This window comes from Nothoprocta perdicaria, unplaced genomic scaffold, assembly GCF_003342845.1.
Source record: "Nothoprocta perdicaria isolate Ctin4 unplaced genomic scaffold, notPer1 scaffold_249, whole genome shotgun sequence".
Classification (NCBI taxonomy): Eukaryota; Metazoa; Chordata; class Aves; order Tinamiformes; family Tinamidae; genus Nothoprocta; species Nothoprocta perdicaria.
The window spans coordinates 587,491-607,711 of NW_020455476.1; the positions used below are offsets into that span (position 1 = coordinate 587,491).

The 20,221-nt window shown below is 40.0% G+C and overlaps 1 protein-coding gene across 1 annotated transcript in view; it reads right to left on the bottom strand.

Annotated features, from left to right (window-relative positions):
• Window positions 1-1,291: 1,291 nt before the first annotated feature.
• The window catches only part of MMRN1 (multimerin 1), a 39,870-nt gene continuing 20,940 nt past the window's right edge, over window positions 1,292-20,221 (bottom strand). Inside the window, exons 4-8 of the mRNA XM_026039999.1 lie at window positions 18,424-18,519; window positions 14,499-14,672; window positions 8,118-10,100; window positions 4,087-4,233; window positions 1,292-2,910 (exon numbers count right to left, since the gene is read on the bottom strand). Coding sequence (XP_025895784.1) covers window positions 2,489-2,910; window positions 4,087-4,233; window positions 8,118-10,100; window positions 14,499-14,672; window positions 18,424-18,519 — 2,822 coding nt within the window. The 3' untranslated portion in view covers window positions 1,292-2,488. The remainder of the gene's footprint in view (window positions 2,911-4,086; window positions 4,234-8,117; window positions 10,101-14,498; window positions 14,673-18,423; window positions 18,520-20,221) is intronic.

Below are 20,221 nucleotides of genomic sequence, written 5' to 3' on the forward strand. Positions count from 1 at the left end.
TCACACACTCTGTGTGGTATCTGTTTATTTCAGATAGCTCAATGAAATACAGTATTTCCATGAGTATTTATACACTGTTAGACCCATTAACAACTAATTAGTGGATTTAGGGCTTGAGAAAATAGGCTTTATTCAAAATTTTTGCTTCCCTTGAAAATCCAATAAGCCTTTCAGAACAGAACACAAATCTCAGTCCTGTAACCAAATGGATGATGTGGCAAAGAAACGATAAGAGGCTTTCTTTCGTATCACAGGATTCAGCGGAAAAACAAATGCAATTGGACAAATTGGTCTGTAGTGGGCTTGATGAGATTCCCCAGCCCAAACAGGCTTCCTATTCTGCAGCAGGATTAATCTAAGATTAGAGCAGATGCGGATAACACTGTCTGTCCTCCCATGGGATTTCCAGTGTGCAAGAGTAGCCCTAACTATGTGGCTAGGCTGTGCAGCACCTCCTCTTGGTGTGGTTTTGCCATGGGCTCGTTGGAGTCACTTCAGCTCCCAACAGGCTGAACAACCCCWCTCTTGTTTTATGCTGTAGTGCACTGTGTAATGTGGCCTTTTGATTTACAGTGAGTTAAGCCTCTAACAAGGAGAGAAACATGTTGATGTGGAGGARATTTAACATAATATTATGGTATATCCAGCTATACAGCCCTACCTAATGCTGCCCACTTCCAGCAGGACCCGTGCTGGCAGCTCTCATTGCACAGGCTGCTCTCCAAGCTGTTCGTGGTTTGGCCCACAAGGGTTATTCCTGCTCAGCACAAACCCAAGAGGCTTGCCCAGGGGAACAACTCACCCATGCACAAGAAAAGCCCTTCATGCAACCCAAATTGCTGTCCTAAACCACAAGTCCTGGCAGGATGGCACTTTCTGAAGCAGCGAGGGGCGGCCACTGCTGGGTGCTGCCTTAGTACAGGCAGCCACTGGCCGCTGGCACAGGCACACAGGCAGCCCAGGAGCCGATGCCRATTTCTTTTTATGGTGAAGAACATGAAGTTTCATTTTCAATGGCAAGGTCTGGCCTACTAAGTTTTACACACCTAAGAAAAAAGGATGCAGATTATTATACCCTATATATGCATCATGGGAGAATTCTCTTTCAATCATTTCTTGAATATCTATCTTTAAGATSTGATAATGTACAAATACAAAGTAATACTGTGAGCAAAGCAGTATTCACATATACATTAAAGAGGAGTTCCTGAGTGTAGAAGACAGTATAATTTGGAGAGCTTGAAAAGATTTTCAGTTTTTTAAAGTTGAGACTTGATCCACCATTCATCAATGAAAAAATTTAATAAATCCAAAATGAAAAACAATCAGATGACAAAACACACTGTCTGGTAGACCCTATGAAAAAATAAGATTCAATTGATTTGACCAGGCCATCACTCCCTAACCATTTAGACAACTCGCAGCACTTGCTGGAAGGAYAACATAGAAATCAGTCACCTCATTTTTCCCATATGCTGTTTAAGCTGCTACCATTTTAGGAATACTTGTGTTCATAGCATGACCTAAAAATGCTGTTTTTATTTGATTTACTCTTAAATATCATGTCCTGACTTGTGTAGACTGGAGTTCAATTCACCCTGCCTTAGCAGCTAGGAAATATGATACAGAAACAAACAAGATGATAGTTCTACAGAATTTAAAATTAGCAAGGACTATCATTACCTCATTTAACCTTGTGTACATAATAGGCCAAAATTTACATACTAAACATGTGCATGAAGCCCATATGTCCATGTCTGCTCAAAAGCATTATCACCTAAAGAAAATCCAGCTTTGTTTTAAATGCTTCAAGCAACAAAGCCTCAACCAAAGCTGCTCTCAATTTTTTCCCATAACTAATCATAATCAGTTTGAAAAATGTGCAACTTGATTAGTTTATCTACGTGTAGCTTTACTGCCAGTCATTATGGGTTTTTTTRGTAGATAAAAAACCAGGTCACTATCTTAGTTTTTTACATACAAAATTGAGAACCAATTGCTAATGTATCAAGATATTCGTTTGAATAAAGTGAGACAGAATAAGAAAAATACTACTTTTTCCAAAAGGAATATATCATTTTCACTTGATACAAAGAAACTAGCAGTAACACACCTGAATCAGCAAGACCTAGTCAACACCTTGGCCATGATTTCAGGTCATCAAGGAATAATCAAAACCAGCTCTGTTTTGAGAAACGATTCTCAGCTGCTTTGTATAAGTATATGCTTTAAAAGGTAAATACAGAACATAATCAGATTCCCTACTCACACTTACCCAGTGCTAATTATCTCCCCATCCCTCACCTGTGGACTCTCCTTGATGTGCACATAGTTACACACAAGCAACTCCTGGGAGAACYGGCCCCATAGACACTTGAAATGCTGTTGATCTGATTACCTTYGGAAACTTATGGTTATGAAAGACAAAGCATTTATAGATAAATTCAAATGCCAGTTTCTTCATGCAAGGGTAGTATTTATGACTGATTTAGGTACGATACAACAGGTAACCACTAAATGTAGTGACTGGTGGATACTTGGCAGGGATAGAGCCAGTTGCCAGTCTAAGCCAGACTTCCTGACCATAATTCAACTCTAACAAGGCATTTCCAGTAATTACCCTGTCAGTATACTTGTTACTATTAATATTTTCAACCTGGAAAGTGAGTTTGTCTATTCCATCAATGACTAGATAGCCAGAGGCTTGTGGACTAAAGGATTCAATGGTATATTCAAAAACATAGACCCCAAGATACGGAACGTGAAACTTCCCAGTTGCTGGAGCATACGATGCTCCGTAGTTGACATCCAGATGGTTAAACTTGATGGGCCCTGGTGTTGTCATCCCATAGGTATGAGAGGCAAAAAAAGCTACCATAGGTGCATATCTRTATGATCCTTTTGAGAAATCTGGAAAAGACAAAACTAAGTTTTAAATCATATTCTTCATCTTGACCTCCTCATATTACACTGTAGATGGGCCAGCTAGAGTAGCATGAAGATAAGAAAGGGAACAAAGATTTTCTGAAATTGCATTTGCCAAGAGCTTAAGCAACTAAAATGAAAGCTAAATAATTTCTTTCTGTATTGTAGAAAAAGTAATTTCCTTCACAACTAGTGCAAGGTATATTCACAAAAAARCCCCACAGATTTTAGAAACAGCAAGGGAACTTTAGGCTTGATTATGCTATATTATTAAATGAATTGCTATTTTTCTTTTTTTTTCTCTCCATTCCCCCCCTACTCTGCTCTGTTCATACCCAGGATTTCTTTCCCTGTATCACAAGCCTCTACATAGTATTTGTGTATGCTGAAGCCAGGAGTTTTCCTTGTCATCTTAGACAAATATTGGAGAGATTTAGCACTCTTGACATTAAATACGGAAATAAAAGTCTGGTTTTTTTTATTACAACTGAGCATACACACATAAGATTTCTGGYACTTTAAAAATCATTTTGTTCAGTATTTTTGTGTTGTCATAAATGAGAAGCAGCCAAACAGATGCTGAAAGCTGCATTAAACTCACATTTGATGTGCCCAGGATCTAAATTATTTATTTGTTTTCCAGACTGAACAAGCATAGTTTCTACATCCCCTTTTTCAAACATCATTCAAGGGCTGCGTCCTYTTCCACTGAAAATGTATGCACCTAAAATGACTCCTTGAGGCCATAGCCCCAGATATGACAGGAACTATTGGTATTTATACTGCTTTTCTTGCTGTGCTGAAGCTAGTATTCCCCAGTGATCTGATTTCATCTCCCCTTGAATTCCATGATGTGGTGTTCCAAGATATCTATTTCACAGCCTCTCTCAGCGACCCCTGCCTAATTCAGCAGGGAGCTTTCTGCCTATTGCAGCTGGTCCCAGCCCAAATTAATCCCATCGTTCAGGCATATTAGAGAAAAAGATCCTGRGGTCCCCTTGGGGATTGCTGCCTTGAGCACCAAAGCACAGGACACTACTAGTTGAGTCGGCACTCATTAAAATGAAATGTGAAACCTTTGACCAGCAAACACTGTCTAATTAGACCCCGGGGCAGAAGCCCATAACACCAGCTTATTGCACTACTAAATTTTTTACTTGCCTACATTCAGAGAATTGTCATCCACCAACTTCATACTGCAGTTGACTCCTCCAAAGGGGTGACGACAAGCACAGATAAAACTGTTTCTGTCATTGATACAGGTTCCTCCATTCTGGCAGGGAGAACTGACACAGGCTGAAAACTCTCCTGTGGTAAAGAGGAAGGAAAAAAAATAACTTCAGCTGAAATGCCATGTGCATATCTGAACATTCACTACAAGGCAGCCTCTTTACTATTCATAAGGAGGGTGGAAATTCTTTGGAGCCTGTGATGCTCCAAAGACGCTTCTGATGCCCAGATGGTATGCTTMTGATAGCCAGAATTACCTACAAATACAGAGTTCTGCTTGTCTCCCTGACAGTGTCTGATGCAAGATGAAGGATACTACAAAGCCACCCAAGGCAGGCTGGCCCTAYGGGTGGTCCTCAGGCCAAAACCTGTTTGGAGGCTGCTCATTTCCTCCCACACAGCAGTGGCTGCTGAGAATCCAGCTCTTCTCATCACAGGCTGACACAGAAAAATGCAGCCCACCCYGCACTGGCTGTTCACTTCCCCCTTCTAGCTGGTGGTCACACCAGCAGCTGATAATTTTGTGCTGAACACTGCACTGCTGCCTTAACCCGTTTCCTCTCTTGTGTATGGTAGCTCTCAGACATCAGAGCAAGCCAAGACAAATGTGATTATTCGGCAGTCTGTGATCACATGGTTAAAGAAATATGCCGAAGGAGCTAGTTAATCTGTACCAGAGAGAGAACAAGCTGAGAGGCTTGGAGGTGACCATACCACAGTAGTCCTTTTGAAGCAAATAGCAAAACTCCAAAGAGGGAATGCAGTTGAATCCAATTTTATTTTCTTCTTTTGGTGAAGCACAAGTAGTAATTGTCTTCCTGCAACTCCAGACCAGCCTGGGCTTTGCTAGCTTTCCTTGGCACAGGCCTAGTAGGCTCCCTTGCACAGCGGAGCTGACTCGGTTTGGGGCTTCCCACACTGAGCAGCTGCAATACCAGTGCTGCASTAGGGCCCTCGCCTGTGACATGGCTCACTCCCGTGTCCCAGTAACTGAGGATAGTCTGACTACCAGGACTAACACCTCCAGCGCTATCCAAATGGCTTCCAGGACTTGCCTTTACCTATGAATACATCAATTGTACTACCATTGTAACAGAGTCCTACAGACTTTTCACAGAGACTGCAACTCATCCGCTCACACTGCAAGCGACACCAGTTAAACAAAGCAAAGGGATCTGCAGAGCATCCTCACAGAGGAGGCCCTAGCCACTCTTCCTGAGTACATCTCAGCTGGCCAAACTGTGCCCAGATGGCACTGGGATCTGCTGGCTTCCGAGCTGCAGGGCAGTAGCTGTTGAGTGGAGTTATATAACATTTTGTTATACTAGTTTTTGAAGGAAAAGCATTCAGGCTACAATAAAAATGAAATTATTATAAAAAGTATCTAATTTACACAAGCCATCTATAGATTTAAACATTACTCTCAGGACATAAACTTATACATTTTTCCCTTTTTCTTGCTTTAATAAAACACAAGCCAGCTATTTTAGAAAACGAGATTTTCCTTTGCCTTTACTTATTTTGATCRACCAGCAGAAATCTATCAAGAGAATCTCCAACCAGAAAGAAAAAGCATAGTCYTATGTGGCACATATCTAAAATTGCTAGATGAGAGCATCAGTCCAGGGACTGCTTAATGCCAGAGAAGTGCCAAGCTCCATCTTTACACAGGCCCTTCAGTAATGCCCGCATTGCTCTCTACATGCCAGGCCAACCATTACACAGATATTCAAGGCAAACTATTTTTGTGAGCAGAATGTTGAAGCACACGGTATAATACTACTTGAGTTAGGACTGATGGCRCATAAGGACTTAACCACAAACAATATTTGTTTCTACAGAAAATGCTGTCCACCCACTAATGCCTGAAACAAGCATTGCAGAATTGCCACGGCTAGGGTCACAACACAGACAACTGCACACACGGACAGTCTGTTTCTTCTCAGATAACAGTCTTGCCTGTAGACTTAATTGAAGTTATTCTTCACTCCACAACTGCCCAGGAGTTGTGTGAAAGGAAAGTAGCAAGTAAGCAAAACACTTGATTGTGCTGACTGTATTGCCTTGTCAAAATACCAAAGCTCTGGTTAAGACACATATTTGGCCTCCATTTATTGTTAACAAGAAAATTGTATATCCAAAAAAAATGCAGAAACAATCCACACAAAAAAAAAGGAAACGACAGYGAAGGATGGTTTTGCCTGATTTTAACCTCAGAGTTAAGTCCAATTCAGGCATTACTTAGGATAAAGTGACAGTAATGAACTGACACTAGTTAACAATAGCTAGAAGTCAGGAAGAGCTGTGAGGAGGCTAAGTCAAATCGGGATTTTTGGAATAAGGCAAATGCATTYGAACTCCACTGAGCAGGTGCTATAGCTCTGTCTTTTCCATGTGGACTTACAAAGGTATATTCTTTTTGTAGTTTCTGGTCCAGGCTCCTTTCCACCACCCCCTGCCCCCCTTTTTTCTTTCTCATCTTCCTTTCAGCAGGCATCCTGACACAAAACGTCCCTGCTACACATTCTCTCATTGGGGATCAAGATGCCAAAAGCCTCGTATTAAAACCAAGTTTCCAGTTATAGTGCATACTCCCTTTTTCCAAGTTATTAGGATAGATGAACAAAAAGAGACTAAAAGTTAAATCAAAGACTGAAGATACTAAGAGCAAAGGATAAACTAAAAGTAGCTATTATTCACTCATGGTAYAAGAGGACTGAGCATAGGTGGTTAACGCAGAGTTCTGCTCTCTTTGGGAAAGCAGRCGGTCGGGGGCTCTTTTAGGGAACAGACTGCCAAGGCTGTAYACACAAATCTTCAAACAGATCCAGAAGCTCTATTTAGTATCTCCTAGAGTATTGTTTAGAAGSAAATCAAATAGTGATTTAAAAGTCTCCTTATGGAAAATGCTGAATAAAGTGATTTCTTCTATAAATGTATTCTGTCACTGACATGAATCTTTTGTTCTGTCCATTTCACAACATGAGAATTCTTCAAATCCATATCCACCTTTGTACAACCTTGTTTTGTTTCCCCCTTGATTTAAAATGTTTAAGTATTACCTCATGGTCACATCCTGAGCATATTAATGCCAATGAAAAGCTCCAAAGTTTTCAAGTAGATCAAAGATCAAACATCTTGGAATCAATGAGAATTAAGTCACTCACCTGGGTACTGGTTACAGCATTTGATTCTCATCTTTGTGAATTAAAAAGACCTCTTACATTAATACATTTTTTGATTAACCACTTGTATCTTAAGAGACTGTGTAGAAGCTCTAGTAGAGAGAGTAGTAGTAGAGATTTTTATTCATGTCTGGTGCCAAAAGGCCTAACTCCAAGGTTTGTATTTCTGTGAATTCATACATGCAAACTCATCACGCATGATGATGTTTGAATTTAAGTTAAAGTCAGTTATACTCAAAATGCTACTTTTGAGAACATTTTAACTCATCAGAGCTATTCTCTGGACGGACTCGGTTMAATCTGCTTTATTGGCTGGAGCCCTGATCCTGCAGGAACACATACTTAAGACTGTACCTGAACTAATCATCTTAATCAAGTCCTGAAGGAGCTGGTAAAAGCCTTGTGACAATCATTTTACTTGCTGTGCGTTTTAAATGCTKCTTCTCCTCACTGATGCAACTCCAGCTTCTCTCTGTGGGTTGCACTTTCCCATTGAAATGGGTTTGTCATGAAAATTAAGTGGAGCTTCTGGATGCCTTTGTGCAGATTCTCCTTATAAGAAAATAGATTCACTCATGATTAAGTTCAGACTGCATTAACATCTAGTTCCTCTGGAACATCCTTTATAATGTTACTTGGACTTTTTATTCACCTTCTACTAAGTTCTCTAGCCATCTCCATTAGTATTACCTTTTTGACTCAGTTGATCTCATTGTTGACATAAGCCTTTAACATAACGTAAAATTGTCCAGCTATAGGTGGGGTCAAACTCATTACCTGACTCTAGACTGTWATCCGTGTTGCGTTGGCTCCGGCCTGCCGGGTTCACCGTGAAATTGCCTGTGCCTTTTTTCCCCTGAACCGGTTTCTTTATTGCTGGYTTCACTAGTTTCTGAAGTTTGGTCATGTTGTTCCTTGCACTTTCCAGTGATACGTTAACATGCTGGGTYAAGTTCTTCAGGATGATCTCAGCTTTTATGTCAAGCACAGATTCAATAAGCTCTTTGAAGCCTCTCTGCAGCAGTGGGAYATCTGGCTGAGCAAGTTTAATTAGCACAGGAATACTGGCGTTCACTTTTTGGATGCTGCTGGTGGCATCCTGACAGAGCCCCCAGGCCTCGTAGGCAGTCCTATTCACGAGGGGCATGATGTTTGAAAAGCGGATAGACTTGGCTTCCAGGGCCTTAACCCTAGAACTCAGTGTCTGAAGCTCAAGTGAGACCATTTGCTCCTTCTCTGTCAAAGCAGCTTTGTTCCTTTTCAGCGAGAGACAGTTATTTACCAAAAACTTGGAAATTTTTGACTCCACGCTCTGGAGGCGAACCTCATGGTCCTTGGCTCCCTCAACAGAGTCCAGTAGCTTTTCCTCCAGGTGGTTGATATCTTGTTGCTGATTGTCCACTTTCGATGAAGTCTCATTTAAAATATAGTAAACTTGTCTGAAATGGTTGAGGATACTTGTATCAGATACATCATATGGAAGACTAGAAAGGGACTGAGCCACTTTTGAAATGACTTCATGCTTGTTCTTGTCTGGGAGCAGCACCTGGAGAGATTCATTCAACTGTTGGAAGTACGGAACAAGAGCCAGAAGGGTATCCAGCTTCTCGGCATTGCCACAGCAGACCTCAGTTTCATTTTGCAGAGCACTTAGGGTACCTTTCATTACATAGTTATCTTGAATAGAGTCAACAGCACTATTGATAACTATCATGGTCTTATTCAAACCGTCTTCTAGTTCCACGAAGCACTCATTAATACGGCTCTCCAGGAGTTCCTGGTAAGCCCGAGATTCATTGTTAAGTTCTTCCTGAGTTTGAGCAAGCTCCGTAATTGCTGAACTCATTTGGTTCGTGACAGTTGTCAGGTTTTCAAGCTTCTTCTTGATTGCTTCAGCTTCAATTTGTTGTTCATATTCTGAAGTCAGACTAAACGGTGCCCCTTGTTCAATCAAGGGCTGCAGAATCTCCATATCATAACACAAATCGTTAATTTGCTCATTCATTTTGTCCATTTTATTGTCCAGTGGAAGGATCAGGTCAGAGAGACTTCTGTTTAAGGCAAGAACSTTCTGCTGGGTTGCTGCCAGCTGTGTTTGGAAATCTTTTCTGCAGGCCRACAACACGTCATCACAGACTCCCCACACAGATTCTCTCTGGAACTCCAGTGTGAGGCTGAGATTACTGATCTTGCTATCCTGGACTCTCAAGTCATCATAGATCTGCAGCACCATCAGGTCCTGTGTCTTCACTTTCTCATGCAGCATGAACATGTACTCTGTCACGTTGTACTCCGCGACTTTATCTGCTGAGGGCATGTTTTGGCCTAGGGACTGTTCAGCTGTTAGCAGTCGTTCATGCACATCTTTCATTTCAGTAAGGGTCTTATTTAGAGATTCATAGTAAATGATGCTTCTTGACTCCTGATGCTCCAAGTTAGCTTCCAAGGATTTCTGCTTTASCTGTAGAGCTTTCATAGGCTTGTCACAAGTAAGGGTCATTTCCTCTTTCATCTGCACTATGTGGCTCTTCAGTTCTAGAATATCAAGCTTTGTTGGCCCACTGTCTATCTCCTGAGCAAGTTTTTCTTGGCTGTCATTCAAATGCTTGACTACTGCTTTTGCTCTTTCAAGATCTTCTGATAAACTAGACATAGACTTGAAAATTTGAGCCAAGTTTTCTTGCATTTCATTTTGAAACASTTTAAGCTGTTCTTTGACCACATCTTTGACCAATTCATTGATAATTCTGGATTTCAGACCTTTAAGAAAAAACAACAATCAAACCAATTCCATTAGTCAAAATCACCTACATGCACAACATGAGGAAACTCGCCCTGCAGCACAGAATTGAAAGGCAACAATAGTCCCTTTGGCTTTGCCATCCACGCAGCAATACGTTTGGACGTATTTAGGGGGCAGCTAATACTACCTGAAGACTTATCTCTCTAGTGCAATCAGTAGCAGTTTAGCTCCTGATTTTGAAATAGTAGATTTGGATCCTGCATATCCAGTACCARCTTCTACACACTGTAGTTCTCATGAGAAGCTTCTAGGAACACTGCTCTTAACCAACTATAGCAAGTGAGGGAATTTCAGTTTATGATCCATACTACAATGTTTCCCATTTAGTTTCAATTTGTTAAAGAGAGTCCTCCCCCCACACTTTCACTCCCCAAGAAGTGTCCATCAAGCTCCTGCATAACAACTTTGGGCTAACCAGCAATTCTGCTCCTCTTTAAGATCCCAAGATTTCTTTGACTTGTTCCCTAAAGGTAGCACCTATGTCCCATAATTTAATGTACTGCTGCACTCTTGTCACCTTTCTTTCCAAATCAGTGCTCAGGGTTCCTTTGCATCAAGCTTCTCATAAAAATTAAACATATTAAACCCTTTAACATTACAATGCCTTGATGCCCATCCATTCATATTAAAACAGTGTTGACAAAGGTAGAAATTCTCYTCTAGGCTTCATTCATTTTCCTCCCATTTTATTCTTATTACCTGGATTTTTGCCTCTTCTCTAAAATTAAAGAGCCAGTTCCAAAAGGGGAAATACATTCTCAGCAAGAATAAGAAAATTGCAGGAAATCACACCCACAAAATGTAGTGGTGGTAAATGCCTTTGCCACTTAGCAAAATTATTGCACCTCCATGGGGGCCCAAATCTAGTGGATTCCAAGTAAAAAAGGTTTTGCTCATTAAGCTGGAAAGAATTACAGTATTTTATCTCTATTCAGAGAACTCTTTTGAATTGTGTGGTTCCAGCTGGAAGCAGAGCTAGAGTAATTGATAATAGTTGCTTTTTAGGAACTGAGTCTCTTGATTGTGACTAGTAAAATAGACAGTAAACACCAGCAATGCTCAGGGGAGAAAAGTGTCACTCGCTCAGTGCTTTTTTCAAGCAGGGTATAATAGGTAGGTGCACTGAATCTGATAGCCTTGGAAAAGGTCACCAAAATAGCATCAAGCTTCTCAAGCAATACACTCAATCATTGTGAGTTGTGGTCATAGATGATTTAATGAATTTTACACAAAGTGTAGAAAACTGCCAAGTGAGAGAKAGCATTCAAGTTTTCTCAATTTTCTACTTTTATTACCATAACTAAGTCAACAACTCAAGATGCAAACATATAGAAGTGCACTCACACCTACCTTTAAGCTTTGTCATTTAACTTTGGGGGAAGTAAAAACAGTAAGATACCTGAAAACATAGGTATATTGGCAGCTGAGAAGTATCAAAAGATGGACGAAGAGCAAGGTAACTAACACAAGTGCTGTCTCTAATGATTGGGTCCTGTTACTTAACACTGCTGAAAAATACCCTGTGGTTTTAAGAGATCCACAAGTTCATCAACCAATCCAAAAATCAAAAAGTTTAATGACTACAAAAAGAGGCAAAGTTCCCCAAAGCCTTCTTTTAGGAGCTCATGGAATTTCTTCATCTGCCTCTCATCTTGATAGGAGGCATTATGCAGCAAGACGTCTTGCGCAGGAGCTATACCCTCCATTTATTCTGTCACTGAAGAAACCACCTTGCTCTCTCTCAGTCCTACTCTAAGTGAATCACAGACACTGTTTGGAACTCAGCTTCTGCTCTTCAGAGGATGTCCTTGTTATGAGGCAGGTAGACAATGACAGAGTACAAGTTCACTAGCAACTGTGGAGCTAGCTCACTTAACAGAAAATTCTGAAGAGAATTTCTGCTCTGGATGACAATTGGTGAAGTTCTTGGGTTGAGCTAATAATATATCCAAGCAAACTCATGTATGTAACTATCTTTCTATTGCTTATTTGGAAATAGCAATGTCCAAGCTACTTACCATCATTAAAAGTGTCCTGCACTTTTTATGACATGATCMATTTTAAAATTGAATTCCCTTGCTGGACTCCAAAATGGGTAATTACTTTAGGTCAACACATATTCCCTTTGCAGGTTCAACTATTCTTTAAAGGATGGTGTGCAAAGTTGTCTATGCACACAGAGGACCAAGTTACACATTCACTTGTAAATAATGTTTCTGACTTGGAAATGATTACTTCTCAATAGTTAGGTTCACTTTGTAAAGARTGTATACTGTTATTTTAATATCGAATGGAAAGAGTCCATTACAAGCTAGACATTAATGAAGGAATTAAGAAGGAAAGAATGAAAAACACCACAGAGTGAAGAGATCAAGAGACCAGATTATTTTCTCTACATAAGTGAAAAGTGAGACTGGTCTCATCACTTCTAATATTAACCTTCTTTGAATGCACATCAGGTTGTGCTAATGAATTTAAAGGAGCATATCATTTACTGCAGTGACTGTGGCCCTCCATCAACCGATGATGGATGTGGGACCAATGTCCATCTCAAAATGAAAACAAGAAATAAAGATTTGGTGAACTGTATAATTTATTCACACAACAGCTCTCAGGCCTAATGAAGCTTGATACAAATCTAAGGACCCATTAGAAATTCTGTGATAAGAAGGTAAAATAACCATGCGAGTCACAAGMAGCAAATGGAAAGGAAATGAGGAACCCTGAATAGCACAGAGCCATTACGGACTTATTCATGCTTCAGAAGGACAGCAGTAGCGGTAGGGAAGTTGTGACACCTTTTCCTTCTAGTCAGCTTCTATGCAAGCAAGTCTAGCAAGTCTGACATGTCTGTGCCGGAACATGCTGCACACCTGTACCCACCCAACCTACTAACTTTAGGATGCTCCCTATCCACTCCAAGTGGAGCAGAGTGATACTCAGTGCACAGGAACTACCACCGCCCCCTTGACATTATATAAGCTTCTTCTGACATGTTCTTCAAATATGAACTTGGTTCTCCCCTCGTCCAAGCAAGGAAAAGCTGTATTGGAGTGCCCACAAGAGTGAAGGAACACAGTTGATAGCAGCATTTTCATTAGAGTTACTTGATTAGAAGACAGGTTGACAACATAAATCAAAACACTAGCAATTGGAGATTTCTTCTAAGCAGGTAAAAAATAGGACATGGCAGATAAAAGCAATAAAGGCTTAAAACACATATGTAGGCAAGCAGGAAGCTACTCTTCTCACACCATGCATTTTAATTAGAGGTCAGAGCCAAAAATGTGGCTAGGAAACAGATAATCAGGGGCAAAGGATGCAGGAAAAGACCTTTTGGAAGAGCATGAAAATGACAGCTAGAATGAGTAAAATAGAAAAAAAAAGAAGGCAAACAAAGCAGGAGGCAAATGGGAACTATTCTATGACAAATTAAATGTATGCCCAAGGGTCAAGAATGCCATCTAGCAATATGTGGAGAGGTGAAAGGGAGTCACAGAGAGCGATGGGATAAATGTGATCGAGGGTACAACAAGAGAGCCATCTGGCCTGCAGCCCAAGCAACAAAACAGACAGAAGAGGACTGAAAATACAGGAAATGGCACCACATTTGATGGATTTGAAGGAGACAAAAGGACTATTTTTATTTCAGTTTAAGTTTRATATCAAGAGCTCCATTTCAGGCAAAATTCCAGCATAAAGAGAGGAAAAATACTGAGAAAATGAATTCAGTCCAGAGATGTTCGCTAAGCACATTTTGTGACTGAATAATAACTAGCTCTAACTAGAGGATTCAAGAAGAATGGGTCTCCAAGTCTGCTGCCCAGGCGCAGATCAGCCTTTCACTCACCAGCAATTTTTTACCTACCTGACAAAGCAGCAGTAGTTTTCACTCGAATGTTTAAGCTCACGGTTACAAATCCTGAGTAGAGTTAAACTATTACCACAGAGCCTAATTATTCAGGAGGGCGGTTGTAATGTTATTAACATAGCTACAGAATCCCTTAAAAGTTCCCCTGCTTGTGTTTTATGTATGAAGGAATACAACCAAGCAAACACTACCTCACTTAGCAGTCATCAAGTAAACCAGAAACAGATTAGAAGATTTGCAGAAGCTGTAAGCAAAACAAAATGTCTCACTAGTGACTTAGGTTGCTACATAAATAATATAGCACAAAATTATTTTTGTCACTATCATTAACAAGTTTAAGAGAAAAAACTCTATTATGGTATTAAGTTAAGGAAGCTCTCTGCACAAGTGCCAAACAATAGAATAGGACAATAACAGTGTGAACATTTTTTTTTTCCTGGCACCTTTAACTTAGTGAGTGATTATATTCATTTACTTTTCTTACCCTTTAGAAAAGGCTGGAGGTCTCTGTCCTTATCTTCATTGATTTTGCCTTCCAGAGAGGCAAGCATCTTGCTCACATCACTCATGGCAGCAGCAACCTTGTCAACCTTCTTCTGTAGAAAACTCAGTTTCATGTCCTGGTTGCTAATCTTCTCGTTCAGTTTATGAGTAAGTGCTTGGTCAGAAAACATGAGAGGGTAAAAAACACCATTAAATTGTGTGCACGTTTTGGGGCTCAAAGTATAATTGACTTGAGACATTCGCTCAAAGTAGAGTGAAAAGTTTCTGAATTATTAGCCATGAGTGAATTATCTCAATTTTTGTCATGTATCATGTATTAGTGACATTCAGCAGCACAGCAGTGACTAATTACTGAAGCTTCTGTATCCATTATAAAGTATTTATAATTCTAGAAGAGTACTTGGAATGCTTAACATACTTTAATCAGCATAATGTCAGTCTTCCTCTACCTAGCACCCTACAGGGGATTCAGTTAGCTCTCATTTATTCCATCTCCTTTAATATCATCACAAAATCATTAATTTTTACTTACCACTTATAAGATAACAACTGCATGAATTGGCAAAGCTCATGTGAAAGAGCACATGATCTCTTCAGTGTTGAGGTCAAAATAAAAACTAGCTCAACACAACAGCAGAACAGAAAAAATGCCTGAAAAGCATCTAATAAATGACTAGTGAATTTTTGTCTCACTTTAAAAAATCCAACTTGTGAAGTCCATTCCATTTTAAAACGTGCACAGGATTTTCCAGACATCTGTGGTCTCTGACATAAGAAGGGTTGGATGGATGTTTTTAGGCTAGGTATGGTCAATAAGGCCTTGATCTTGCAAATCACAGCACTACATGATTTGAGGCATCCCTGTCAATTTTAGTACTAACAGGCATGAAACTCAACCCAAGAGTTTTAGATGTTGAGAGAATTAAATGCTCTACAAAATCTCTTTGATTCTTCCAATGATTTAGCCTAATGGCCTGCTTTATACCCATAATGATACCCTGCATGTTCAGAACTGTGCTATGAATTAACATTAACTGCAAGGCAAGGCWTCTTTCAATAGTGCATGCTAATATATCCTGCTGTACATGTATTGCTATTATCTTATGTTGGTTTTCATTATAACAGGATCCTTCACCATAGCAGTGAACATTTATAATCACAAATAACATAGAAGCATAGGAGCATAATGAGAACAAGCTGCATGTAAAAGGGCATATCTTATGACTTGATTTTCCTTCTTCAAAATTCTAGTAGGCAGAAAGCAGAGAGATTCATCTCAGTAACCTTCTTGGAAACCAACAAAAAAMCCGACAATACATTAAATGCACCAAGCCCATACAGTCACATGCCAAGATCCACAGGAATACTCTCACATTGAGATATTTTGGTTGTAAAATTATTAATGGRGGAACCTGGTATCTGCTTTCCACTCTGCCCATCCAGGGTGTCTGCTGCCATAAGGGCAAAACTGTGCTAATGACTGATTTTACAAGTCTGGCAATTCTCAGCTTTGCTCAGGGTCCCCACGAGAACAAGCAACAGCTCTGCGTCCTTTGTGTGAACACTCTTCATCATAGCACTGTGCTCTGACTAGGAGGAAGGTCTAGGTAGTTCTGCTCCTGCTCAAATCRTACTGAGATAAGTTGAAGTCATTACTGGCCCAAGGCACCATCACCAAACCTGGTAACCACCATCTGCAGGGTGCAGGACCTTCCTCACTTGCATTTCTGTGCCTTCCTCTTGAAGGGAGGGGACAAGYTGCATGAACCAACCTGAACATCTGGTCTGTGTGACACAGCTGCATAGTAGGAGCTCAAAAGGGAATCTAGCTCAGTGGAGCAACACACCAGGACTGGTGGAGAGGTCTGGGCTCAGACAGCACTTGCAAGGCTTGTAAACAGAACAGGAATCTCTCATCCAATCTCATTAAAAATCACTCAAAGGCAATTAATGCAGAGCTCTGACATGCCAATTTTCAAGTCAGCTCTCCGAGCAGAAATGCTACTAAAAAAAGGCATGTTTACTTCCATGCCATATCGATGGCGCTCACTATCATATGGGTCCTGATAGCTTGGCAACTTCCAGTGCTAAGGAACTTGTTATTTTTTTTCCTCCTTCCATTTAAGATGGCCTTTCTGCATCTCCATCCTGCAGTCTTTCCCATCCCAGACTAAACTTGCTCATTTTTCCTTGTCTGTTACTGAAGAATAACACATATATGGCCATTAACAGACCCATCTACTCTCTCTTTAGAACCACAAGTCTGGATTCAGACTCTTCACTACATGCACGAACACTGCACTGAGCTCATATCTACAAATGGAACATATAAACCTAAATGTAGTTTGCCTCATTATTTGGACCAGTTGTGTGAGGGACAAAAACTGTARAATGTAGAGTACAGAAGAGGCTAGTGTAGACATCTATAATCCAAACACCAAAGGATCAGAAAAGGAAGGTAATGGGGAAGTTCAAGGAAGCTGCCTGTTTACCTGAGGGTCTTTCACCTGCTGTTCCTCTTGGGGCCCTCACCACACACACTACCCAAGCTTATTTGCTGCTATATAAATAATATAGCCAAATCATTTACAGTTTTCCACAAAACCTTATTTGACAAATGCAGTTTCACTCACTGTAGGTACATATTTTACAAGTAGAGAATGTTTTTCACATTTTCTTATTTCTATTTCTTGTATTTCTTTTGTTACTTTATCACATKATATGCTCATTATTAGCAGCTCTCTGAATACAAAGGCTTTAGAACTAAATCACCGTGCATTACCAACATCTCTACATCCTTGAAAATAAACCTTCAGGATATACTGTCCCAAATATATTGGAGTCTATCAATTACTTGACTTCATCTAGCTCATATGTCTCCTCATGTTTCTTTATAGGGAATGCTTGATATTTGACTTCTTAGTTAATTAGACTGATCTCACAAATCACATTATTGTTTCTGCTTCCAGTTTAGTGAGTGTGCAAACATGTCTGGTGTGAACAAAATTCTCTTCCTATGAATGCTTATGCAGAAAAATGAAATTAATTTTCTGGAGCATTTGTGCTGGTAAACTTTAAATCACACAGATGGTAATGGAAAATAAATATAAAGGGAAATAAAGGGAAAGAGCACACCCAAAAACTCAAGAGACAGAAGCAGCAGCTTTTCATGCAGCAGTCGCCTAAGTTAATATCTCAGGGGAAAAACCTTGGGCTAAAAGCATTATTGTCACTGACCAGCTCCAACAGTGCAGAACTCTACACACACAAAAACATCGATGAATATGCTCCAAAACCTTGAAGTCTAGACAGTGGTAAACACAGGAGTGGGGAGATGAATGCTACAGTTAGACATGATCATATAAACATTTGCTATAATTGTTTCATCATCCTCAACTATTCTGTGATTCTTGGATCATCCTACAGTAGCTGAAAATCAAGTTGAGCTACCCTGGCCAGAGTTGGAAGAGTCACCACACAGTACCAATTTCAGAAATAYCAATCTTATCAAAATTGATTCTAACAGCAATGATCATGTCTTCAGATAATATAATTAACTCCAGTTTCTKGTATGCTGCCATGCTCAGGTATACGGCTACTTCAAGATATGTTACTCTAATGTGAATTCATTTGTTCCATCCAGTAATATAATGATTTAAGTCTCCTTATGCAGCATTATTTTCACTATTTTTATTAGCTTAGCTATAAATACTCTAACTGCTGAACTATAAAACCAGTTTCTTATCCCTAACTTCCTCAGAAATGAACTACTGAAACATAACTACCAGAAAACCCAAACATTCTCTTCATGCAAGTCTCTTCAGCAGGCAGGGATTTTTCTTAAATTATTTTTGCAGTGATCCGAGTCACATGCTCTGAAGATGACAAAAATAATAAGAGCTGACCTTGCTCGCTGGGGTCCTGGGYAGCTCCTGATGCTCTCTCACTGACAGTTATGCTGCTTTCAGCCTGGTTGCTATGTATAAGCAATTGCTGTTGAGCTGAAAAAAGAACAAAGGAAAAATACAAAGAAAAACAAAGGCAACACTGAACATGACAACTGCCTTCTCTCTATTCCATGCCATTTCCAAAGTCTAATTGTTTGCAGTGATTTTGGTGTTACCCACTKAGTTTATCTCTAACATACTGTGGAGCCAAAGTGATGAAGATAAAGGTGAAGGGAAAGGTTTTCTAAGGTGCCTTCCTGAGATTCTAGTTGCTGGCAAATTGCAGGGGTKGGTGTTAATACTCAAAGGTCAAAGCTTGCCTTAGAGCAAGCAGAACTCAAAAWCTGCCCGGGCTAAAAATGCTTGATATTATTAGATCAATATAAAATAGCACTAAAATACATTCAGCATACAGACTGTCAGCTCCAAATCTGATTAAATGTTTTCCATAGGTATCACATTGGCTAAGTTTGTTGAAATTGATTTTTTGTGGATTACACAGAAGGTCAACCCCAGAAGCTGCTCACGGGAGGCTGCAGTGACATTACGTCTCTGCAGCACTCCGGGAAAAAATTACAAAACACAATCACATTCCAAGAAATGTCATTGGAGATTTGCAACCGATTGGAGTTGCARAAGGTCCCAGAGAAGTTCACAAAAATAGAGGCAAACTATGTCAGTGTTGAAGCTGGAGCATTTATACACACGCACACAAAAGAACTGGTGGGGCTGGGAATCAAAATTCAACTTCCACCCTCCTGACTTCCTTCTCTAATCATTAGTCTTAACTCTATCCTCTTTCAGTAATGCTGAACAAAATGAAACAGGTAAAAAGCATGCAGTAAATGCGCTGGTATAAATTCATACTAATAAAATCATACAAATTTCCATTCATACCAATTTGTATCTGTTCAGTTCACAAAGCCTTTTTAAGTGGATATTCTTCTATAGCAGGAGCCGATCTAAGGGATTCCACTTCAACTGATACAGTTTCTACACTMAAGTTTATAACTGCAACAGGTGAACTTGATGTGGGGACACTGCAGCCCAAGCACTAAGAACCTAACCTGGCTATCATGTGAGTTTCCAAGGAAACAGAATGAGATGCTGAATCAAGAAATTTGCTACATAGCATCAGCTTCTTGGCAGTGTTTAGAAGGATCAATAGATTATACTTAGGGATGATATGTTTGAGGTTGTAAATTAATGAAAGAAGAAAGAATTAGGACAGGGACTCATCACATTAAATGATTATACGGACTGGAATTCTTACAGCATATATAGCAGTAGACTGGTTCAACAAAAACAAAACATCAAATGTTTACAATTTCAGCAGCTTCTGTTACATTTCTGTGGCCACAATTGTTGACAGGAGTTTAACATCAGCATTCAGCCCACCTCCTTACAGAGGATTTWTCTGTTGGTGATGTGATGATACCASCTATGACAAGGGAGTTGGTTACTTGCCTGCGATAAASACCAGCCGATCAATGTCATTTTATTGTTCCATTTACCAGCTTTTCCRGCCCTCACTCCTTCCCCACCCCGCRTATCTACCCCTTAGCATGCTGCATACTGAGGCTCTCTATATTATACATACTATACATTATCCATCCTAGCTTTAATCCCTCCCTCTTRGGTCACGTGCCTAATCCACAGCTTCAYAGCACAGAACTCCAAAGCTCTTAGGGTCCCTTTTATTCACTTGTAGAGTTTCTAAAATATTTATCACCACATGCTTGCTTTTCTAATGCTT